Raw genomic sequence first — 23,980 nt, 5'->3', positions numbered from 1 at the left:
GAGTGAGCCATAAGGATGTCTGGGGATAGAGTATCCCAAGCAGAGGGACGGCAGTGCAAAGGCCCTGGAGCAGGGACCTACTTACTCTACTTGAGGACCACTGACAGGAGCAGGGGGAAAAATGGGAAGTGTTGAAGTCAAAGAGAAATGGACCCAGACAGGAGGACTTGGGGCCATTGTGAGGACTCAGACCCTTACTCTGAATGAGGTAGAAAGAGTGGTGGGTTTTGATGGAGGAGGGCTGTTGTCTGACTCAATGTTAACAGGGTCCCTCTGAGGAACAGACTGGGGGGCAAGGGGCAGGAGGTGGGTACAGAGACCAGGGAGGAGGGTTCAGTGGGGGGAGGAGAGAGGCTGGACTCAAGCAGAGAAAGGAGATGAGGCTTTGGGTCTGGGTGCTGTCTCTGCTCCCCTCCATGGTGTCCTGAGCTTCCAGCTGGCATCTGCTGATCCACCTGTGCGCAGTACCTGTCCTGGAGCCCAGCTTCAGATCCTGATACCCCCCGTTACTAGCTGTGATCTTAACCTGTGCAGCAGTTTCCTTGACTGTCAGAGGCAGGAATGCGAGGGTGAAGGGAGGGAGTCCTGGTGGGGTGCCCAGAATGGTGTCTGGCACACTCGCATGCACGCGCTCTGTATTCTTGCTAGTGGTGGGCATGTTGGGATTGTTGGAGTGGTTTTTTGGCAGTTTAACTGTGAGACACATACACAGGCATGCACGTACCTCCTGAAGGCAGAAACTTAATTTTAAAGAGGACTTATTTTGAAGTAGCTCCTTCTCACTCCCCCAAGGGTCCCCGGGAGGCAGGCCCCCTCAGCAGCAGAGACCAGCAGCAGGGAAATGCTCGTGACTAGGAGGAGCCAGGGCCATCACCACTCACTAGCTGGGCGTCCTCAGTCTGGGAGGGGGACCATCATGGTGCCTGCCTCACCGGGAGCTCGGGCGGGTAGAATGAATCATGTCTGAAAGTGCTCGGCACAGACGTAGTCAGCCCCAATAAAAGAGGGCTGTGAGGGTCCCGCCCCAACTCCCCTCCCTGTTCTTCCACTTCTGCACAAACTGGCCCCTCCTCTCCTCACCCCTAGCCTGCCTCTGCCTGTCTGTCTCAGATGCCTGCTTCCTGCTCCCACTTACTCCATGCCAATGGGAAAACCAAGTCCGCACAAGGCAGCAGACTCCCCCCCTGTTAGCTGCCGGCCATCTGTGCCTGGCCTCAACCTCTCCTCTTGAACATGTTATTCTAGGGTGTAAATAGATGTTAAATGAGTAAATACCTAATTACACATCATCATAAGTGCCGTGAAGGAAAAGATCAGTGTGCCAGGCCAGAGAGTAGCAAAGGCAGCCCTCTGTTCAGGTGGTGTGGTCAAGGTTAAGATCACAGCTAGTAAAGGGAGAAGTCAGGATTTGAAGCTCAGCTCCAGGACAGGTACTACCAACACCTGCAGGGTCAGGAGGCAACAGCGCAGGGCCCAAGAGGGACATGGGGGAATATTCCTGGCAGAGGGAGGGACACACCAGACCTCAAGGCAGAAGTGATCCATGCCTCTTTCCACACTTGAAAACGGGCAAATAAACAGGTGATTGCCATTTACTTTAAAACACATTAAAAATATATTGATGCATGGTTTGATGTATAGATATGTGACAGACGGATGTGTGATAAAGCAAGGAGAGTAAAATGTTAATGGAAGACTGTGAGTGGTGGCTACATAGGTATTCACTATGAAACTCATCTTTATGATGCATTTGCAACATTTTCAAATTAAAATATCGTAAGGGAAGGAAAGGACCGCAGGTCATAAAATGATGATAGTCTACAAATCAGGAAAAAGGCAGTGACCATGAAGTGGCAGGGATGTCACCTTTATTGTACACACACAGCACACACCCCCCCCAGACCGTTCCTGGTGGCATCTGGTTCTTACTGATGCATTGCTTCGTATTTGTTTTCATATTCTGTTTATGTGCCTTGTATCCACAGGAAGCCTGTAAATTCCCCAAGGGCAATTTTTGGTCTTTTATTTTTGACCCCACAATTGATGGGATTTTGGTGCTGGAAGTCGTGTTTGTTGTCCCTTCTCTGCAGACACAACCCCCCCCCCCAATAAATAGAAGGAAATTGTGGCCCCCAGAAGGGAAGGGAGCTGCCCACAGGTACATGGTCCTACTAGGAAGGCACGTCTCCCCACACCCAGGCCAGTACATGGCAAACCTTCTAGAGACTTTTTAGGCAACTCTGAATGGTCAGTTTCTGGCAGTGGACAGCCAGGACCCTGACCCCTCTAAGCCTGTTTCCCCATCCATACAATGGGGATCACAAGAGGACTTCTGCCTTTGGGTTATGGGAGGCTTAAATGGTTTTAGCTCTTCACACAGTCCTGGAAGCTAGCTAGTGCATAGTGAACAGTCTCAGCTATCACACATCTGAAAACTAGGACTTCTGTGTCCCCATTCTTGTCGTTGTAAAGAGGCCCACCCTCCTGTCACCAGGGTGCCTTCCCCCTGAGCCTTTGGTGCTTCTCCCGTGCAAGGACCTCCCACACGCATCCCTTTCCTCTCCTCTGCATGACTTCCCACTACTTGATACCAAACAGGAAAAGACTGTATTTTCAGAATGTTTTGTAGCTCTTAAGTCGCTTATCCTCCACTTCCTGACTATGTGACCTTGGTCATGTTTCTTAACCTGCGGGAACCTCCATGTGCTTCTCTATAAAAGGGGTGATACCTAACCAGGGGGTTGGGAGGATTCAGTGATGTCATGCATGGAAAGCACCCAGCAGGGAGCCCAGCATTGCACAATAAATACAAGTTACCATTGTTATTCCTTTCATGCCACACACCCCCCAACGAGGATGCTACCCCATTGGGCTCCACCTAGGTAGGTTCTGGCCATTCTCTTCACTAGTGCTTTGCCCCGACTGCTGGCCTGAGTGGCCTTCTCTGCACAGTGCTGAGCACGCATGGATTTTGACTGCTAGCGAAGCCTGACTTGTCCCCCTGAACGCCCTCTTACATCTGACCTGCCTGAAGTCTCCAGCTCAGCACCTCTGTGCATCAGCTCCCAGCTCCTTCTGCAAAATAGCAAGGAAAGAGTAGCCTCCCCCCACCCACCCCTCCTCGGGGAGCACAGGTGATCATGATGAGAGTATAATATGTCATATTTATTCACAAATCCCAGTACAGCCCACTTCCGGGACTTAGGAAATCTGCCCACCCACCCACCCCCCCGCCCCCAGCTCCTCCGGGTCATTTCAGCTAGTATGATAACAGGAATGGCTGTCTGCTGAGTGAGGCCAGTGTGTCAGTTTAGGGAATGATGTTGGCGACGCTCTGGAAGAGAGGAAAGAGGGAATGAATGCAGGAGACACAGCCCTGAGGGGACCCAGACCTCTGCCCTCACGTCCGCGAGAGAAATGAGGGGGACATTGACATGAGCTTCTCAGACCTAGAAATTGCTTATGTTCTGCGGAATGTCTTAGGAGAGTGTCAGGGGCCTGTGGAGGAGCCAAGAAGCCTTGTCTGTTTTGCCTCCGAGGGTCCCCTGGCATGCCCATTGCCCAGGAATAAACAAGGCTGTGCCTTTGGGTTCAGGGCACAGTCCACGGGGCTGTTCCACACCCTCATCCTCTGCCATATGCTACATGCAAAGAGATAAATGCAAAACTAGGACTTTGCTTTGGGCCCAGAGTAGGGACCAGGGTTCCCCAGGAGGCTTTCTACTGCGGGCTCCTGTGAGCCAGGAGAAGCCCAGAGCCTCAGGTTCCTACCCCAGCGCACTGCTGTAAGGCAGAAGAGGGCCTCGTAGTGGGTTGAGGTAGGGAGAGACTCGGGGCGGGGGGAGGGGGGGGGGGTGATGAGACATGATGAGCACACAGAGGGATGGGTTCAGCAGCGCCTCTCTCTCTCTGGCCCCTGGGGGTCTGTTCGCCAGCTTACATTTGCCTCAGCAGGAACGGAAAGCAGGCAGAAGAGGAAAGCAGGGTGTCAGGGACAAAGAACAGGGAAGGCCAGAGCTGGGAAACAGGTTGGAGGGTTTGAGTCTGTCCCCAACGAAGTTGTCCATGAACACGCAGCGGGAAGGGAGTGTGAGACCATCTCCAGAGACAGGAAGCAGAAAGTTAAAACCTCCTGGGCACTCACCTTCCACAGAGCTGGAAAGTTGATGAAGGGCTTGTTGACCGAGGCCTGGAATTCAAGAACAAGAGGGTCGGTCACCAGCATCCATCCCCGCAATCCTAGGAGGGCTCCCCTCCCCCCACCGAGTCCTGGCTGCGCTCCGGAGACTTACTCCAGATGTTGCTGTTGTGGTTGCGCCCCCTCCGTGCTGGCCGGTGGAAACGCCTGGATGAGCGCCCTGCGGACGAAGCCCAGACTGTCATTATAACCGGCCCCCCCCCCCCCCGGCCCTTGAGGGTCTCTTTCCCCTCTTAAATCCCTCGAAAGTTCCTCTTCCCAGGTGACCTGCCATCCTCTAGGGTGGCTGGGGCCGGGGTGGAGGCAGAGGCTAACCCTCTACCCCCTCATTATGCAGAAAGAAACCCAAAGCCCATGTCGCTGTGGGAATTCTGTGAGATGGACGGAAAATCCTGGAAGGAAGGATGTCTGCCCCTACTGACTAATCTTCCCCCAATTCCCTTTTATGTCAGTGAATGAAATGCCCTCAGTCGCTGAAAAGGGCCTGACTGGAAACTGGAAAGGGAACCCAGGGGACCCAAGCAAATCCTAGGACCACAGTTTAACCTCAGCCCCGACCTCAGCTCTACCCCTCCTGTACCCCCTCTGGCCTGGTCCCTAACATCCATCCGTTGATCCCTGTCCTCGTTTTACGCCCAGATACTCAGCCATGCCTCTGCTCCTGCTGTGGCCAGCTCTGAATCCCATAACAAACCTCCCCCTCCTGACCCCTTCCCAGTGAAGACTGTCCACTCCTCTACTGGGTACACTTTCTGTGGAGTCCCTGCCTCCGCACTCACCCATCCCTGGGTCCCTGCCTGCAGCCCATGTGGCTATCAGCTTCCAGGTCTGGGCTGGTCTTCAAGATGGTGTCCCAAAGACTCCTCATGGAGATTGGAGAGTGGGGACTGAGGCAGGCAGAGGTCAGCCTTTTCCTATTCCCCAAGCCCCCAGCCCGGTCTGCTGTGACCCTTGCTTCCCCCTGGCCTCCAGTATTTGTTCCCTTTAGAAAGATGTTTTCTCTACAGAAATCCTCCAGGAGACCTCCCCCGAAGGGGCAGTATAGAGTAAGAGAAAGAACCCTGACTTATGATTCGCCAGACCTGCGCACTAGCCACCTGACCTTGGCAAATCCCCTTAAAACCTCACTGAGCTTCTGTCTCCTTATCTGAGAATCAGGGAGTCAGCCTCCTCACCCTGACTACCTCAGAGGCTTGTTATGAAAATTAAACCAAACAGGGCTTATCTCCCAGAGCCATTCCTCATGCTTACTCTGATGCTCTGGATTTTCTCAACACTCACTCTGTTTGCACTGCGCAAGATCTTGACTCAGTAATCGTTTCCTGTTCCCCAAGAGAGGCTTCATGTTCCTCTCTTTACACCTCCTCAACTAGGAGGGCAGCGCCTTGAAGTGTGAAGGTTCTTGCTGTCTGATCTAGGGCTTTGCGGACGAGATGGTTTGATCCATCTGACCGGCTGAGCACCAGCTCCTTTGTGAGGAGATGGAGAGGAAAAAAGAGAATGTGGTCATAGAGCTCCCCAAGCTTCTTTCACGGAATGAAGCCTACATGGACAACCCAAATGTCCCAGGGGCTTAACCTCTCCCTCCCCCCGCCCCCTCTCCCCATTTCCCCACCTCTGTTCACCTACATTCAGCAGCTGGTTGGCCTCCTTGCCGGCTTGGTTGACCCCATTATGAACATTCTGCTGCAACCTTTCCACCTCCTTCCCGGCCTGGCCAGCAGCATGGTGGACACCTTGGCCAAGTTTCTCCGCTTCCTTTCCAGCCTGGCCAGCAGCGTGGTTGACCCCTTGGCCAAACTTCTCTGCCTCCTTCCCGGCCTGGTTGACCCCATCATGGACCCCTTGGACCACCTTGTCTGCCTCCTTTCCAGCCTGTTCAACGGCATGGTGAACTCCCTGGCCAATGTGCTCCACCTCCTTCCCAGCCTGGTTGACCCCAGGATGGATCCCCTGGACTATTTTGTCTCCCTCTGCCCCAGCCTGCCCTGCAGCATAATTAACATCATGGCCAAACTTCTCTGCCTCCTTCCCAGCCTGGTTAACTGCATGGTGGACTCCTTGGACTATTTTGTCTCCCTCCTTCCCAGCCTGCCCAGCAGCATGGTGGATCCCCTGGCCAAATTTCTCCACCTCTTTCCCAGCTTGGTTAACCCCATGATGGACCCCTTGGATTATTTTTTCTCCCTCTTTCCCAACCTGCCCACCAGCATGGTGGATCCCCTGACCAAACTTCTCTGCCTCCTTCCCAGCCTGGCTCACCCCATGATGGACCCCCTGACCAAACTTCTCTGCCTCCTTCCCAGCCTGGCTCACCCCATGATGGACCCCCTGACCAAACTTCTCTGCCTCCTTCCCAGCCTGGTTCACCCCATGATGGACCCCCTGACCAAACTTCTCTGCCTCCTTCCCAGCCTGGTTCACTCCATGATGGATCCCATGGCCAAACTTCTCTGCCTCCTTCCCAGCCTGGCTCACCCCATGATGGACCCCCTGACCAAACTTCTCTGCCTCCTTCCCAGCCTGGTTCACCCCATGATGGATCCCATGGCCAAACTTCTCTGCCTCATTCCCAGCCTGGTTCACTCCATGATGGATCCCATGGCCAAACTTCTCTGCCTCCTTCCCAGCCTGGTTCACCCCATGATGGATCCCATGGCCAAACTTCTCTGCCTCGTTCCCAGCCTGGTTCACCCCGTGGTGGATCCCATGGCCAAACTTCTCTGCCTCGTTCCCAGCCTGGTTCACCCCATGATGGACCCCCTGACCAAACTTCTCTGCCCCATTCCCAGCCTGCCCAGCAGCATGGTGGACCCCTTGGCCAAACCTCCCTGCTTCACTTCCCGCCTGGTTCACCCCATGATGGACCCCCTGGATCACTTTGTCTGCCTCCTTCCCAACCTGTCCAGCAGCGTGGTTGACCCCATGGGCAAACTTCTCTGCCTCCTTTCCTGCTTGTCCGACGCCATTGTTGATCCCATGGGCTACCTTGTCCAAGCCGTTGTTGAGCCCCTGGACGCCTTTGTCCAGTTCCTTGCCGGCCTGGCTCCCCATGTGGCTAAGTCCATTAAAAACTTTCTCCACTTCCCTTCCAGCGTGAGTGATTCCATTATTGATGCCTTCCAGGGCCTTGCCCACCTCTCTCTCTGCATTGCTCAGCCCTCGGTTGATTCCTTCAATGACCTTCTCAATGGGGTCATCATTGGCTGCCCATCCAGGAAGGGCCCCCAATAGCAGTAGGAGGGAGCAGGAGCTGACCAAACTGGCAAGGTGCATGTTGTTGGCAGGGTGGGGAGGATGCAGAGAGGTGCAAGGGAAGCAAAGCTGCTATTTATACTCTAACTCCCTCCCATCTCCACCCCTCATGACTCAATTACCCCTGTGAGGCACTGACTTGGTCCCCAGTCAGGGAGGTATTTCCCAGGGAGCTTTGAGTTGAGCAACGAAGAGGAGGAGGAAGTGAAGGTGAGTCATGAATGGAGAACACTCACGTGGCATCTTTGCTCCTTGCCCAGCTCAGGCCCTCCACCCCAAAGCCCAGATGTCTGCTCTTCCAATCACCTCCTCTTTTCATTCCCCACCCACTATCCAGGCCTCCTCTCTCCCAACCCCACCTTCAATAACCCCCATCTCCAGGACCCAGGCCTGCTTCTCCACTCCTCTCAGGGGATCGAAGGATCCAGTTTCCCCATCAGCAAGAGTCTTGGAAGATGGGGGTGCTCAGCCAGGGGAGGGAGGGCATTCCTGGGGAGTTGAGGGCATCATCAGACCTTGCTCTTTCTGTTCTCCTTGACTCCCCCCTATGCTTACCACATCCCAGCCCCACAGGTCTTCTTCTCCTTGGTTCTCAGACACACCAGGCTCATTCCTGCCTCATGGTCTTTGCACATGCTATGTGCATGGAAGATAGAACTCACATCTTTACATTGTGGGTTCTTTCTTATTCTGTTCTTGGTTCAAATGTCACCTCAGAAAAACCCTTCCCTGGCCATCCCTCAGTTATACTGGGTGATATCATCCTTTTGTTTTTACAAGCACTTATCACAATCCGAAATTATCTTTTATACCATGTGCCTCACCTATTGGATTGTAAACTTCCAGAGGACAGGGCTTTTGTGTTGGTCACTGCTATATCCCCAATTTTTAGAACATAGCCTGGGGTTCAGTAAATATTTATATATTGAACAAATGGATGGATTAAAAAAAAGGACTCCCAAAAGGTATGCGATGTAAGTGCACATAGTATGATTGCTAAGGGAAGCCCAGGGAAGACCAGTCAAGCCTCAGCCTGAGTCTCAGAGGGTGCTGGAGAGAAGGGTGCCTGGGCCCCCAGAGAAGCCTGGGGCCCCTTGGGGAGGTTTCTAGATTTTGGAGCTGGGACACATTCTCATAACAGAACCTTGGCCTCCCGCTTCCCAGCCCTTGGGCGAGGGCAGAGGACCAGTTGCCATGAGCTGGGACAGGACGCAGTGTCTCCTGAAAAGCCGGTTGAGGCAGCCACGGGGAGGGGCCTAAGACCTGCGGCAGCAGGAGACTGTCAGCCAGAACCTGGGCTGGAGGCCAGGGGCTCATCCTTCCCTCCTCCCCCTGGGACCTCCTCAGTCCCAACCTAAAGCTCCAAGCATTGACATGGTGGCACGGGTTGGAGGGGAACAGCTGGGAGTCTAGCCTGGGCATGAAGAGGGTCATCAGAAGGAAGGGCAGGTGGTAGCTGGGAGATCTGTGGCAGCATAGCAATCTGGGACTAGCTTAGAGGCTGGCCAAGCCCAGAAGGGCAAGAGCCAGTGGGTGGGTAAGTTGGGTGCAGGGGTGCAAGATATTTGGGTTTTGGTGCCAAGGGGAGAGATAGAGAGGGGGTGGAGGTGGGATTGCGGGCGGGCAGGCTGGTGGGAAGGAATGTGTAGGGTGTGAGCTGGTGGGGTGGCAGAGTTATGTGTGTGGGCGCCTGGGTGTGGTGAGAATCTGCACGTGGTTTCAGGCTTTGCTCAAATAAGGGTGACCAGGCCCACTCCCCTTGGAGGACCCACGCTTCCACCCTGGGTCCTGGACACCCAGGCCCAGAGACCCAGGAGCTTCTGCCATTTCTAGGCACTGCCTATAGAGGGTGACTAATCAGGCCGTCTCTCCAAGCTTGAGCTCATTAAATCTGTTTCCCAGTTTCACGCTCCAGGGACAAAGCCAGATCCCTGGGCAACCTCAGGCGTGGCTCTTCTGCCCTTGTCCAGTGCCTAAATGAGGGAGTTTCCCATGCCAGGAGATTGCAGGGTGGGGAAGGGTGGGCGGTGAGCCGCAGAATCCCAGTCCACCCTGAGATGGAGAGGTGGGGTTTCTCCTTTTGAAATGTATTCCCATCTTCTCTTTCCACCCCTCTCTCTGCCCATCCCACCATCTTCCATCAGCCCCAATCCCTGCTGGTCCCATTCCCATTTGCCACTAATTGCTTCAGAACTTTGGCATCTGTCCCCGTAAGAGATTGGCCTGGAGTTGTCCCTTGTTTGCTGCCCTCGGCTGGTTTGGGGAATGTGAGCCTGCTGCTTTGCCAGAGCAAGTGGAGGAGATTTCCATGGCCCATCGTCACAGCCCTCCCGCAGAGCACTGCAGAGCGCTCCAGGGAAGAGTGCGGGCGGGTCTGTGTGGCCCTGGGGCCTGGGGGCCTCAGAGCGCGCGCCTTGCCCAGAGCCTCACCTTGCAGAGCTGCCACCCGACTTCCCTACTCTGGTTGGGATCCGCACCAGTTCCCACTGGCTAGCAGACATTTGTTCCCAATGCTTTTTGGCAAATCCTGCCGATAAAGTCATCTGGATCTGGATCTGAATCAGCCTTGGGGAGAAGAGATCATAGCTCCAATTCTTCTGTTATTTGCCTGCTGAGATTTGCCATTTCTGTTTGAAGCAGGGTTGAGCCTTTATATTTTATAAGAGAAATTTTAATTGCATCTAGCTTCTCATATCTATTATTGTAAAGTTGTACGAAATTGACCCCTTTTCATCCTGTTTTTATTTGTGTGAACTTCCACACCCCGCCTCCACCCAACCTCCATCACGTGTGTTAAATTTGTCCCCTTTGTTTAATTAATACCTGCATTTTGGCCTTGGGTCATTGAAATTCCCCATCTGTACACTGGATTTATTTTCAGTTCCACCTCCCTGGACCATCCAAGGAGGAGAGCCTTGCCCTTACCCTGTCCCACTGCAGGTGCTTGGCGAACTGAGTTCCTGTGAAGACTCAGGGAAGGAAGAGGTTATGTCATTCTGCCCCTTCTTGCTTCCACACCTCTATCTGGGATGATGACTCCTTCCTGGCCCAAACCCCCACACCCCCTAAATCTTGGTCACAGCTGTGTCAGCCAGCCCTGCAGGTGAAGGCGCGTATCTGTGAATCACAGGTGTGCAAATGAGTGCCCACCCCCAGGGCGTTAGAGGAAAGCCACCTGTCCTCTTCTTTCCCAGAAGCTGCTTTGTGCCAGGCAGAGTTCTAGGTGGTGGCGGAAGGCCCCATGGTGAACAACAGGACACAGTGAACAAGTAAATCAGTAACTAGATCATGACAAAGCTACATGAAAAGCCCCGAGGAGAAGAACGGGGTGCAGTGAGGGGATCTGGCTTGGAGGTCACTTAAAGATTGAGAGTCAGAAGGAATGGGAGGCAGTGATATTTACATATGCATTCTGGCACCCGCAGGTGCCAACCCTTCTAACCAATGGGATACAAAAGCGAAGGTAGACCAGCAGTCTGCCCTCCGAGAGTGTACAGTCCATTGGGCAGAAAACTGGCAAGAAAACGTATAAACAGGATGATTTTGAGAGAGAGACATATGCTATGAGGAAAACAAAAAATATAGAGAGGGTAGCCGTGGAGTAGCTTTGCACACTGGAGCATCTCTCCCATCAAGCAAAGTCAGAGGAGGCTTCTGGAAGATGAGCGGGTTGAGAGGGTGAGGGCTATGGTGACTGAGGGAGGAGAGAACTTTACATGGGGATTTAGAAGGACCCCTCTTAAAGGGCTGCACCTGAGGGAAACCAGGAGCCGGGAGCAAGGACTGGGCAGGGCTTTCCAGGCAAGAGAAAACAGCTAGGGTAGATAAGTATCAAGAGGAGGGTAAAAGAGCAACACAGAGCCAGGGGGAAGGAAGGTAAGGGGGAGAGAAAAGGGCTTTGAATCCCAGTGTAAAAAGCTGGCTTCTATGCTGGACGCCGGGGGTGGCCTGGGGACCGTGGGGCTCGACATGCGCTCATCACGTGCTTCGCCTCCGCCTCTGTGAAGTCATTGGGCACTGTGACGTCACAGCGAGAAGCTTCTGCCCCACTAGCCCGGGCGCCCCCGCACCGCAGTAACATCGCGGCGGTCCCCAGGCGCCTAGGTCATGAAACCTTAGACCATGTCGAAACGCGACATCGTCCTCACCAATGTCACCGTTGTCCAGCTGCTGCGACAGCCATGCCGGGGTGAGGGAGGCAACGGGGCGGCCTCAGGGAAGGGGAGACAGGGCAGTCGGGAGCCCCTGCGGCGCTCGTGTCCGCCTCGCTGTGTGCAGGAGGGAGCGGGCAGGAGGCCGGCTGCTGCGTCCCTTCCCTCCAGCTCTCCTGCCCCACCCTCCCTACTCCTGCCCTGCCGGTGGAGTGGTTTCTATAGCGATGGTGGCGGGCCAGGAAGAGGGTCCCCACCTGTCTTGGCGCCGCTAGCAAGCGGTGGAAGGGTGGAATCCGGGCCGGAGCCGCGCCTCCCTGCGGGCGTTTCTGGGGATGAACGCTCGCTCCGGTCGCCCAGCGCCAAAGGGTCGCTTGGGGGTTGGTGGGCTTTGTCCTCTTGGGCGCTAGCAACCTGCCGGGGCCGCGCCAAGCACTTTGCACGCGTGCGCGCACTGAAGCCTCGCAACCCCCCGGGGAGGCCAGTGTGTTTACTGTCGCCACTCACGGAGCGACCACAGAGGTAAGAGGGCGCAAGTCGCCTCCCCAGGGCTCTCAGCACCGGAATAGCAAAGTTGACACTCAGAGTCCCCTGCTCGCCCCCACTGGGCAGCCCTACCCATCCAGCCAGAGTTGCACACACACTCCAGCCGGATGAACCCAGGTCGGTCCGCAGGGCAACACGCATTCCCTCGCTGCCTCCGCACTGGCGGGCCGGGCCGGGGTGGGCGGGACGGACGTCAGGGTCAGGGCGGTGGGAGGGACCCCCCAAGAAGCAGCGCCCGCCGGGACAGGTTCTCTGCTGCAGGCTTCGAACCTCCTCCCTTGCTCAGCACTCGCTCTGTGACCTCGGGCCTCGGTTTCCCCTCCATAAAGTAGTTTATAGCGCACGCCTTACAGCGCTCAGTGAGCTGGTGCGCGCAAGGGCTCAGCACATTGCCTAGCCCGTGGCAGCGCCCAGGAAGTGCGAGCGTCATCCTAATTAGGAGAGCGCGCGCCCTTGTCCTTGTTTCACCTACCAGGTGACGCTTCATCACTGAAGCTCCTTCAGGCTCTTCCTTCCTAGTGCAGCAGCTTTCCTCCCACCCAAGCACCCCACCCCTGGAGAGGAGAGGAGGAGAGGAAACCTGGGGGAAGATGGGAGAGGAGAACCACCCAAATTTTCTTTTGAAAGGTCTAGAGGAGTGGGCTCGGATTCCCACTCAATCCCATGGACAGATCTTCCCCTTTAGTGATTGTGGAAGCAGAACCCCTAGGAATGCAAACATCCTAGGGTCACCAAAACCACAGGGTCATTGCTGCAAATAAACACTCATAATACCTTTAGGAACTGGTATTGCCATAGGAAACCCACAGCGCAGGCTCAGACCACATGGTCTGCAGCAGCCCCTAGAGGTCAGGGGGCCCCACAGGCCAGCTGGCCCGTGGTTTCCAGCCCACCTTCTCCCAGTGCCTTTGACTCTGGTGCCAAGAACAAGGGCCACCTTCCTCTTCCAGTCCCACTCCAACCTCTTCTCACTTCCTTTCCTCACAAATACCCTTAGTAGCAATTTCCTCCCTCTGTTGACGCCAGCATCTACCGGGTGGTGAGATCTGAGTCCTCACAGTAGCCCCCAGGCAGAAGGTCAGATGTGGCCCCAGCAAACAGGCAAGAGAGGTCATTAACTTGCTCAAGACTACACAGCTGGCAGGCGGCTGGGCAGGGCATGAGAGTCAGGCCTGACTCCCAGCTGGAAACCTCTGCCGACCCGACTGCTGCCTCCACATCTGCCCACCTCTCCTCCTTCTCAGCAGCCAGGCTCACACACATCTGAGCACGGGGATTTTCAAACGCAGTATAGGAATGGGGAGGGAGGGGGTGTGCATTTGCAGAGGTGGACGCTGCGTGTGTTTCCAGCCGTTTCACCTCTTATTTCCTACTCTGAGGATAAGAATCATCTGGAGTGCTTTTAGAGCCAGGATTGCTGGACCTCTGAGTCAGATTTCCCTGGGAAGAGGTCTACCCTGGGGTTCTTATCATAACAACTTGTGCTCTGCTGAATTGGAGCAATTATCAGATGAGTTTGGGAAACAATCTTTGAAATACTCATGTAAGTGGACTCTTTCCTAGACACTCTGATAAGCATTACATCACCTCCCTTCATCATCAGAGTGACACTCAGAAGTACCATCATCTTCCTTTTACAGAGGAGGAAACTGAGGCACAGACAATATCACCCCAAGTAATTGTTAAAAAGACATGTGCACTGAGTTAGACTCTCCGGGGAAGGGGCCCTGGCATTGGTATTTTAAAGCAAGCCCAGCCCCTGCTCATTGTTTGGATCAGGTATTTGGGGAAACAGCTAGATGGTTAGCTGCCAGGGGCCAGGAGCCAGCAATGGGTTCTGGTTGGTCAAAATGGTTCATTCTCTCCCACCGTGATGGCGCAGCTCATTCCCCCCATCCAACCCCCAACAGTGACCAGAGAACCACCCCCTCCAGAGCCCAAGGTTGAAGCCGAGCCAGAGCCCCAGCCTGAGGCTGAGCCAGAGCCCCAGCCTGAGCCAGAGCCTGAGCCAGTCAAGGAGGAACCCCCACCTCCTCAATCTAAGAAGCCTTCTGTGGTTCAGAAGCTGACAGTGGGCATCAATGGGTAAGTTGGCCCCCGCCCGAGCCATGCCTGAAGTCTTAGGGCCCAGTCTTTCCTCTGGTTGCTGCCTGGGACATTTCCCCATTTCTCACCGTCAGTGCCTTCCTTCTGCCCACCCTTAGGAAACACAGGGGAAAGGTCTCCACCCTCAGAGAGTTCACATTCCAGAGGAAAGACAGCAATGAAAGAAGGAACACGACAGTTCAGTGACGCATGTTGTGAACAGTGTGGAAGTCGGTTACATTGAGACTGGGGAGTGCAGCGACAGCCAGATCTGGGCTCAGTGCACTAAGAAGTCGGTGTGTGGAGCAAGCAAGGAAGGGGAAGGGAGGTGGGAAGCTGGCAGGGGCCTGGCAGCCACGGTAAGCAGTCCGGATCTGGTTTTACTGATTGAGAGCCATAGAGGTGTTCAGGCCAAGTGATACACCCTGACCTGAAGTTCTAGAGGCTCCATCCAGCTACAAGGTCAGGAATGCGAGGGAGCGATGGATGACTAGAGGAAGCAGGAAAAGCAGTTAAGAGCCTGGAGAGGACATCTGGGCAAGAGAGGACAGTGCCCACACTTTGCCTTCTTTCCCCAGACTGAGGAGTCCCACCCAGCCCCCTAGAGCGCACCTCCTCTATCATCCCTTTCTCTCCCATCCCCTCCTCTGCCTGCTGGTGGGTAGGATTCTGAGCACAACCCCACCAGCCTTGTCCCTGAACAGATTCGGACGCATCGGTCGCCTGGTGCTCCGCGCCTGCATGGAGAAGGATGTGAAGGTGGTGGCGGTGAATGATCCGTTCATTGACCCGGAATACATGGTGAGCAGCAGGCAAGGCGGAGACCCGGGAAAGGTGGGACACGGGTGGGGAGGAGAGCTTCCTGGAAGGCTCCCAGATGCCATGTGGAACCTTCACCAAGGTAGGGACTCCCTTGGGATGCTCGCACCTCCACCCTTGCCACCCAAGACTGGGAACCGTCCTGTCCCCCGCAGGTGTACATGTTTAAATATGACTCCACCCATGGTCAGTACAAGGGGAGTGTGGAGTACAGGAATGGAAAGCTGGTGGTAGACAAGCAGGAGATCAGCGTCTTCCAGTGGTAAGCACAGCTGGCTGGCGCCTACCCGTAGCATATTAATACCGGGGCTGTGGGGGGCCTGGAATAGGATTCCAACCTCTCAGTTGGGCTCCAAAACCTCCCAAAATGTGTGTGTGCATGCCTCTGGGTCCTGGGTCAGAGAGGGGTCTCAGAGAAGTCCCTGACCCCTAAAATGGTTAAAAAGCACTAATCTAGAAAGGTGTCCCACTCTACTCAAAATACTTTTTATTTAACACACATCTACATGTTTCCTCACAGGCGTGTCAGCTCAGTAAGTATAACACTCAACTTCTGATTCTCCTTCAACCCCCAAACCTAGTCACCTCCCTCCCCAGGAAATGGCACGGCCATCTAGCCAACCCTTTCCACTCGGTTCCTGCTCAGCAGCCACAGAGGTCTTTTACAAACGTCAAAGGACCCGGTAATTCCCACACTCAAACCCTCCAATGGCTTCCCATCCCCCCATGAATAAAATCCCAGCTCCTACGGGAGGGCCCCAACACTATGCACTGCCCCACTGCCTTTTCTCATCATCCCAACTGCTCCAGCTGTCCACAGAACCATATGCTGTCTTTTTTTTTTTTAATTTTATTTGTTTATTTGATAGACAGAGATTACAAGTAGTCAGAGACGCAGGCAGAGAGAGAGGAGGAAGCAGGTTCCCCGCTGAGCAGAGAGCACGATGCAGGGCTCCATCCCAGAACCCTGACACCATAACCTGAGCCAAAGGCAGAGCCTTTAACCCACTGAGCCACCCAGGTGCTCCCATACCCTGTCTTTCTACTGTGAATTAGCAGCCTCCGTGGGCCGCTCCAAGGCATGAGATTTTCCCTTTGCTCTGGCTTCGTGCACCGGCCCTGGGGTGCAGCCTCTCCCAGCCTCGGGGCTTGTACCTGTGGGTAGGAGAGCTTGTGCTGAGGTGCTCGGCCTCTGGGTGTGGGAGTAGGAGGGTGGGTGGAGGTGGGGACTGGAGACTTGGTGCCGATGAGAAGCTGCCTGACCCAACTTTGAAATCTTAACACCAAACACAGTTCCAGCAGAGGAGTCGCTGTCCAGCCATCCGGTGTCCTTTCCTTACTCGGCCTGGCACTGCTGCCATGCAGGGCACTCTCCCTGTCTTCCTGGTCCCCACACAGCTGTCCCCTCAACAGCACCAGGTGCTGCCCTCTCTGGTGACTCCAGCAGCGTTTCCCATCTGCCCCACTCCACCCCTAGGCCGTGTTCTCTGGGCACTTGGCACAAGGCAGGTTGCTTGCATACTTTACTCCCACCTCACCCCTTCCTATTTGGGTGACTTTGGGCAAGAGATTGAACTTGCCCTAGCCTGTTTCATAGGGCATCTGATGGGCATGATGATCATAGCCCCCAGAGCGGGAGCGGGGAGCACAGTCGGAGGTAAAAGGTGTGTGGGGACACCAGGAAGGGCATCTCCCCGCAAAGCCACAGCTTCATCGTTGGAGGGCCCCCGCTTGCTTCACGTCTCCATCACAGACACAGGCCGTGACTCTGGGTAGACTCTGTACTTCCTTAAGAATGAATGAACACAATCTTCAAACCAGCCAGCCCTCTGGGCAGAAGGGCAGGGCCCAGGACAATCTAGACAAGGGGCCGGGGTCTTCTGGGGCTCCAGCTTCTCCCCTTCTCCCTGCCCTGGGGCTGGCTGGCTCTGAGAAATGCCAGGATTGGTATTTACTCCCCAGGTCACCAGGGTTCACGGGGTCAATACAGGTAAGAGCACTTAAAACATGAGCACGTGGCAGGTAATCAATAAACGTGTAGAATGGTTAACAAAACCCACATTGATTGAACCCCGCCAGGCTCAGTGGTGTAGAGTGGTCTAGAGGACAAGACAGATGTTAACAAATCATCACAGAAGAAAACACCACCGTTGGGATAAGCCCTGTGAGGGGGAGAAACCAGTATATGGTTTCTTTATTCATCGCTTGTTGGCTAAAGCCAACTAGTAGATGTTTAATGTTTCAAATATAAACATTTGATATCAAGTAGAAATGTGATCTTCTCAAACAGGAAACAAAATCTTTTCTTTTTTTTAATATTTGAGAGAGAGAAAGAGAGCAGGAGGTAGGGAGAAAGAAATCCAAGTAGACTCTAGGCTGAGAGGGAGCCCGACACAGGGTTCCATCCATGATCCCGAGATCTGAGATCCCAACCAAGAATTGACCACCCAGGGGGCCCTCCTTTCCCTTTCTAATGTAAACCACTAGCCACTGCTGGCCCCGGGGCTGCCTCAGGCTTCAGTCCTCCCCCCCCCCAACCCCAGAGCTGCTCTCTGGGATGCAGTGTGTCTTCAGAGAGCTACCCAGCCTCTGGCAGCGGGAGCCATGTGGTAAGGAGGGGCCATGGGGAGGTTGCCAGGGCCCGGTATCAGAAGCAGCCAGCCGGCCTCACCTTCCTGGGGTGCATTCTGGGCAGCACAGGAGGAATGGGCCTGAGCTGGCTGGGAGCAGTCCGGATGGTTCCCCCTGAGGGGTCAAGAAAACTGGCCTGCAAGGTGGAGTCAGTGATGGAAGGGGAGCCCAGCAGGGTGGACCGCATCCGGACAGTGAGGATGTTGGGCTTGGGAAGAGATGGTTGCAGGCCAGGCAGGAAGGCGTCCGGCACAGCGAAGGCCTCTGGCACAGTGAAGGCCACAACTGCAAAGGCCAGGGCATGCAGAAAGAGACTGACTTGGGCGCCGCCACCCCTCCACAGCATGCAGCCCCGAGACATTCCCTGGAAGTCCGTCGGGAACCCCTTTGTGGTGGAGTCCACAGGCGTGTACCTGTCCTTAGAGGAAGCTTCAGTAAGTGGGGGACAGGTGCCTAGGGCTGGGCAGTGGGAGGGGGTGTGGAGGTGGTGCTCAAAGGGCCCCCCCCTGACACCTGTGCTGCTCCTCTAGGACCACATCGAGGCAGGTGCCACACGTGTGGTCATCTCTGCGCCCTCACCCAATGCGCCCACATTTGTCATGGGGGTAAATGAGAAGGACTATGATCCTGGCTCCATGAAAGTTGTCAGGTAACAGGCAGCCAACATTCTCAAGAGCGTGGTCGGCACCCAGAGGACATGCCAGCCTCACCCTCCTCACCCCCACCCACAGTAGACCCCTGGGGCTGTCTTCACACCTCCCTTCCCAAAGCCTTAATGCCTGGCTGTTAGAACAGCAGGACTCCTGGAGAACATGCCTGGGGAGCTTCCCAAACCATACCTCTGGGCACCCCCATTGACCCCTCTCATCTCTATCCTGACTTTCACAAAACCAGGCCCCTGTGCATCAGCCAGGAGGGAGGGGAAGGTGCCGGGCTGGCTCTGTGACTCCCCTCACGGTGCTCTCTCACACCCATGCCCTTTCAGCAATGCCTCCTGCACCACCAACTGCCTGGCCCCCCTTGCCAAGGTCATCCATGAGCAATTCGGGATCGTGGAAGGGCTGATGGTGAGTTGGGGAGAGGGCCTGAGGCAGGAGGGGTGGCAGAAAAACTCTTACCTCTTCTTCCCAGTATTGCTTAGTGTGTGGGGTGAACAGGGAGAGATAGTTTTGGTTGGAAGTGGTGAAGTCTCTTAAAACATCGGGCAACTTGGGACGCCTGGGTGGCTCAGTTGGTTAAGCAGCTGCCTTCAGCTCGGGTCATGATCCCAGCGTCCTGGGATCGAGTCCCACATCCAGCTCCTTGCTCGGCAGGGAGCCTGCTTCTCCCTCTGCCTCCCTCTGCCAGTGCTCACACTCTCTCTCTCTCTCTCTGACAAATAAATAAATAAATAAAATCTTTAAAAAAAAAAAAAAAACACTGGGTAACTTGCAGACAAGTCTGGACCCTGGCCTGCACATGGTCCCCTTGTGGTCTGTGGGGATGGTCCCACCAGCCTCCACACATGGGTCACCACCTCAGGCCTGAGAAAAAGAGGCAGGGGAGCTTAGGAGGAAGGGCTCACCTCAGCCTTCTTCTTCCCCAAGACCACAGTTCATTCCTACACTGCCACCCAGAAGACGGTGGACGGGCCATCAAAGAAGTCCTGGCGAGATGGGCGGGGTGCCCATCAGAACATCATCCCAGCCTCCACAGGGGCTGCCAAGGCTGTTGGAAAAGTCATCCCAGACCTCAAAGGGTATGAGGGCAGAAAGCTGCAACCAGGGTTGGGGATACACCCCAGGAGGACTGGACTGGCTCCCAATCCCTGAAGTGTCTGTTGAGGGGAAAGTAGAGACGATGTGGGATGGATGGAAAGATCCTGGGTTGACTCCCATCTCTAATGTGGGATTCTCCAGGAAGCTGACAGGAATGGCGTTCCGAGTGCCAACCCCAGATGTATCTGTAGTGGACCTGACTTGCCGCCTGGCCCAGCCTACCTCGTATGAGGCCATCAAAGACACCATAAAAGCAGCAGCCAAGGGGCCTATGGTGGGCATCCTCGCCTACACTGAGGATGAGGTAGGGGCTGAGGAGAGGGACCCTGGGAGGAGCCCTCTGGGGAGAAAAATGTGATTTTCCACTTGCCAAAGAGCTATTACAATGTATCAAGACAGGGACTGTAGGGCTGGGAAGGTCTGCTCTTGCTGCCTCAGGGTCTTTGCACTTGCTGTTGCTTTGGACTAGGTAGCTTTTCTTCCAGGTGGCCACATAGTCTGCCCTCACCTTCCCTGTCCTCAGTAAGATAGTCTCTTTCTGGCCCTTTCCCTTACCTGAAATTTCATTTTATAGTCACTGTTGGCCCTGCTAGCAAGTGCACAAGAAAGCAGGGACTTTGGGACTCCATGGCTCTAGCCATCGTCCCAGGGCCGGCCACCCCAGCAGGTGCTCAATGTGAGCTTAGTGAACAAGACAGTGGCTCCTCTTTTTCAACACTTGTTCAGGGCAGGCCATGGCCAGGGGCCTTCCCTGTGAAGAAAGGATGTCACCGTGCATTTGCTGGCAGCCGTGCCCTCCCTGGACCTCCTACAGCTCCCCTCTCACACAGCCACCAGGATCTCTGGTTTTAAAGGTTTTTAAGGAAAGCAGATCACATCCTCCCACAGCTGACAACTTTCCTCTGGGGCCTTACACTACATCACTAGGGCCAAACCCTCAGGGCCTCTGTGCTGTAGCTCCTTCCACCTCAGCCACTGCGGAGGGCCTGAGGTGACTAGATCCTCCTAGATATCCAGACCCAGCCTCCCCGTGTGCCCTCAGAGAGGGCCTCTATCCTGGCCCCCTATAATGGTGAAGGCCTGCATCACTGCCAGAAGTGATGTGTACTGGTGCAGCATCAAGGGGTCTGTGGTCTTCGTCCTCTGGCTGCAGACAAAGCCTCTGCGTGCCTTCCTCTCGCCGTCCCCAGAACCTGGGCACAACAGGGCTCCACCAGATTTTGTAGGTGAAGGGATGGCCCATGTAACTAAGAGTCAGAGCCTGGGCTCCTGGAAGGCCTTGCTCCACGACCCACACTTATCTTTGAAATTCGGACGCCCAGGTCGTCTCCACGGACTTTGTGGGCAACACCCACTCGTCCATCTTCGACGCTAAGGCTGGCATCGCGCTCAACGACAACTTCGTGAAGCTAATTTCCTGGTGAGGGGAAAGGAATCCCCGGGCGTGGGGGGCGGACCAGGAGCGGTCGGGAGGGATGACCAACCCGCCGCCTCCCTCCCCAGGTACGACAACGAATACGGGTACAGCCACCGGGTGGTGGATCTCCTCCGCTATATGTTCAGCCGCAACAAGTGAAGCAGGATGGCCCCTCCTCCGCTTCCCCGGGTTCCGGGCCCTGGAACCCTTACCTCCCGTTCCCGCTCTCGCCTCCCTGGGGAAAGGAGGGCGCCCCGCTGTAGAAATAAAAACACAGAGTGTCACAGCCGCACCCCTGTCTCTGCGCCGGTCACTACGGGGTCACGGCACGCCCGGCACTTAACCGCGCTCTACCTGCGCCCGCCAGCCACCGCGCCCCACCTCCGAGCCTACCTCCGCGCGGGCGCACTGGGGCTCCTCAGGCTCCGGGGGCCGGCCGAGGGCCGTGACGTCAGTGCGCCGCGCCACCGGCCTCGGGTTCCCAGAAGGCCGCGCGGGTCGCGGCGGAGGCAGGTGGGCGGCGGGCCCGGGCTCGGGCGCCAGGCAGGCCGAGGCAGAGACCCGCGCTCCGGCGGGCCCGGGCGGCCGGCGCCATGACCCTGTTCCACTTCGGGAACTGCTTCGCCCTGGCGTACTTCCCCTACTTCATCACCTACAAATGCAGCGGCCTGTGAGTGCGGGGCGTCCTCGGGCGGGAGGGCGCGGGCCCGGGCTAAGCCTCACCGCCCGCTCCTGCAGGTCTGAGTACAACGCCTTCTGGAAGTGCGTGCAGGCCGGGGTCACCTACCTCTTCGTGCAGCTGTGCAAGGTGAGGACGCCTGGGTACCCCCGAAAATACCCTGGAAGACGTGCTCCGGAAGGGGTGGAACTGGGGAGAGGTCCCCGAGCAACTTTTGTATAGCATCTTAGTAAAATGGAGAAAACTCAGTTGTGTGGTGGAGCGTTTTGTACTTTTAGGGAGTGCGAAGGAACCCCAGGGTCCACTCGGTGCTGCTGACACTGCTGGGATAGCTAGCCCTGGCACCTGCATGCCTTACCCGATGGCCTGGGATCACCACAGAACCCAAACTTGAGACCCCTATCCTCTGTCTCCCCGATCCTATAATCTCGTCCCCCCTTCTGATGGTCTCTCTCCACAAGGGTCCCCTAAACCTCAGAGCCTTACCGTCCACATCCACACTGATTTCCTACATATTCCACTTGGTTTATTCTCTTCCCCTGCAGTGATCTCTCTGTTTCCTGTTCTCAGATGCTGTTCCTGGCCACTTTTTTCCCCACCTGGGAAGGCGGCATCTATGACTTCATTGGGGTGAGTGGGGCAAGGGAGGGGGAGGGAGTACAGGAGTGGGGCCCCCTGGCACCTGTGCTCACTCAAACCTCAACCTGACCCACAGGAGTTCATGAAGGCCAGCGTGGATGTGGCAGACCTGATAGGCCTAAACCTTGTCATGTCCCGGAATGCAGGCAAGGGGGAGTACAAGATCATGGTTGCTGCCCTGGGCTGGGCCACCGCCGAGCTCATTATGTCCCGGTGTGTGCAGCATCCTGGAGCCCAGAATCCTGAGAAAAGACACCTGGGTTCTAGGGAGGTGCTGGAGGGCGGGGGCTCAGATTCTGAGTGTATTTGGATCTAAGGGTGTTTGGATGCTGGAGAATCCCTCCCTTTGCCTTCCTCAGCTGCATCCCCCTCTGGGTTGGAGCCCGGGGCATTGAGTTTGATTGGAAGTACATCCAGATGAGCATTGACTCCAACATCAGTCTGGTACGAAGTCTCACTCTCCCACACACCTCCTTGCCAGTGGCTGTGCTCTCCCTCAAGGCCTGGCCCTGACTTCCTGCCTCCCTGCAGGTCCATTATATCGTTGCATCTGCCCAGGTCTGGATGATAACACGCTATGACCTCTACCACACTTTTCGGCCCGCGGTACTCCTACTGATGTTCCTTAGCGTCTACAAGGCCTTTGTCATGGAGTGAGCTGCATGGGGTTTGAGGTTGGGTGCCAGTGGGGGTGGATTATCTGTTCTCCTCTCATGATGATGTTTCCCCACAGGACCTTCGTCCACCTCTGTTCCCTGGGCAGCTGGACAGCACTGCTGGCCCGGGCAGTAGTGACAGGGCTGCTGGCCCTCAGCACCCTGGCCCTCTATGTCGCCGTTGTCAACGTGCACTCCTAGGCTTGGTGCCCCAGGCATTCACATACCCTTTCTCTGCCTCCAGGTTTCAGTGAAGTAAACAGTATTTGGAACATTGTTTCTGCCTTCATCTCTGTCTCTAGAACGATCTACCAGTACCACGCACATTGGGTTCTAGAGGCCCTTGTTCTGGCTTTGAAGCCAGGTAGACAGGCTGGAAACTGGCCAACACTGGTTGGTTCTGTGTTCTGCAGTGGTTCCCCAGCTCCTTGTTTTCCCCGGATAGAAGGGGTTAGAGTAGAGGGATCATCTTTGAGCTGCTGCAGAGACCAGGGCTCTGGGGCAACAGGTGATATAAGGGAGCCAGAATCCAGAAATACAGTTCTTGGAGGCTTTTCCTGTCAGCCTTAATGTGGCCCTTCCCTGGCTGCTTCCCTCTGGGGCTCTCAGTCCTGCTCTCCTCTTCTGACCCACCCTTCATATGGCAGCCAAAGAGATCTGTCTGAAATCCCAGTTTTATTAGTGACCCTCCTTGTCTACAACCATCTGAGACCCCCCATTGCACACTGAACAGTCCAGCCACCTGCACACTCGGGTTCGCTTTTGAGAGCAGACATCCGTGATTCCGAGCTCTTCCATGCTTTGGGTCTGTAGCCCTCCCATCCAGTCCTGGCTGGAGTCTCCTCAGGGTGGGGTACGGACACCACTGCGGCCGACTAGCACGGTAACTGAGCCCACCAACTTGGATATTGTCCCAAATGTTGCCCTCCCTACCTCTTGTTTCACAAACTCTTTGGGAGCTTCTCAGGTGCAATCAGAAACTGCCCCCATTAGGCAGAGGGCAGAGAGGAGAAAGGCAGCCACTCCAGGTTGGTAGGTGGCGGGTTTAAGAAGCAAGGGAACTTTTCAAGGCTTTTCTTTGGGTTGCAAGACACCTAGATCTCTGCACCCACCTTCCAAATTTTAAAAGTTTAGATCAGGGCCTTAA

The 23,980-nt window shown here is 55.4% G+C and overlaps 3 protein-coding genes and 1 long non-coding RNA gene across 6 annotated transcripts; 2 read left to right on the top strand and 2 right to left on the bottom strand.

The window, feature by feature from the left end:
• Nucleotides 1-3,234: 3,234 nt before the first annotated feature.
• Nucleotides 3,235-7,495, bottom strand: SBSN (suprabasin). Of its 2 annotated transcripts, none has more exons than XM_059381576.1 (4): nt 7,100-7,495; nt 4,293-4,358; nt 4,145-4,189; nt 3,235-3,334 (listed from the first exon to the last, which is right to left on the bottom strand). In XM_059381576.1, exons 1-4 carry the CDS (start codon nt 7,472-7,474, stop codon nt 3,311-3,313), a joined length of 510 nt encoding a protein of 169 aa, XP_059237559.1. In that variant the 5' UTR covers nt 7,475-7,495; the 3' UTR covers nt 3,235-3,310. The 2 variants fall into 2 exon arrangements, with proteins under 2 accessions (XP_059237559.1, XP_059237560.1); XM_059381577.1 differs by having other exon boundaries at nt 7,187-7,495.
• Nucleotides 7,496-11,575: 4,080 nt separating this feature from the next.
• Nucleotides 11,576-21,078, top strand: GAPDHS (glyceraldehyde-3-phosphate dehydrogenase, spermatogenic). Its single transcript, XM_059381574.1, has 11 exons — nt 11,576-11,642; nt 14,061-14,235; nt 14,940-15,036; nt 15,210-15,316; nt 18,029-18,119; nt 18,216-18,334; nt 18,671-18,752; nt 19,272-19,423; nt 19,584-19,746; nt 20,765-20,862; nt 20,946-21,078. Exons 1-11 carry the CDS (start codon nt 11,576-11,578, stop codon nt 21,016-21,018), a joined length of 1,224 nt encoding a protein of 407 aa, XP_059237557.1. The 3' UTR covers nt 21,019-21,078.
• LOC132004930 (uncharacterized) lies at nt 17,397-21,118 on the bottom strand. 2 transcript variants are annotated; one of them, XR_009400689.1, is made up of 3 exons: nt 21,072-21,118; nt 18,804-19,056; nt 17,397-18,098 (listed from the first exon to the last, which is right to left on the bottom strand). It is a non-coding gene; the product is annotated as an uncharacterized LOC132004930 (long non-coding RNA). The 2 variants fall into 2 exon arrangements; XR_009400690.1 differs by lacking the exon at nt 21,072-21,118 and adding an exon at nt 19,250-19,352.
• Nucleotides 21,119-21,357: 239 nt separating this feature from the next.
• On the top strand, nt 21,358-23,110 carry TMEM147 (transmembrane protein 147). The gene is made up of 7 exons (XM_059381575.1): nt 21,358-21,529; nt 21,598-21,667; nt 22,109-22,168; nt 22,254-22,390; nt 22,537-22,621; nt 22,709-22,830; nt 22,911-23,110. Exons 1-7 carry the CDS (start codon nt 21,453-21,455, stop codon nt 23,032-23,034), a joined length of 675 nt encoding a protein of 224 aa, XP_059237558.1. The 5' UTR covers nt 21,358-21,452; the 3' UTR covers nt 23,035-23,110.
• The last annotated feature ends 870 nt before the right edge of the window (nt 23,111-23,980 follow it).

The sequence above is a fragment of the Mustela nigripes genome, chromosome 17 (genome assembly GCF_022355385.1).
Source record: "Mustela nigripes isolate SB6536 chromosome 17, MUSNIG.SB6536, whole genome shotgun sequence".
NCBI classification, from domain to species: Eukaryota; Metazoa; Chordata; class Mammalia; order Carnivora; family Mustelidae; genus Mustela; species Mustela nigripes.
The sequence above is the reverse complement of the archived record's forward strand: the minus strand, read 5'-3'. Positions and strand labels throughout refer to the sequence as shown.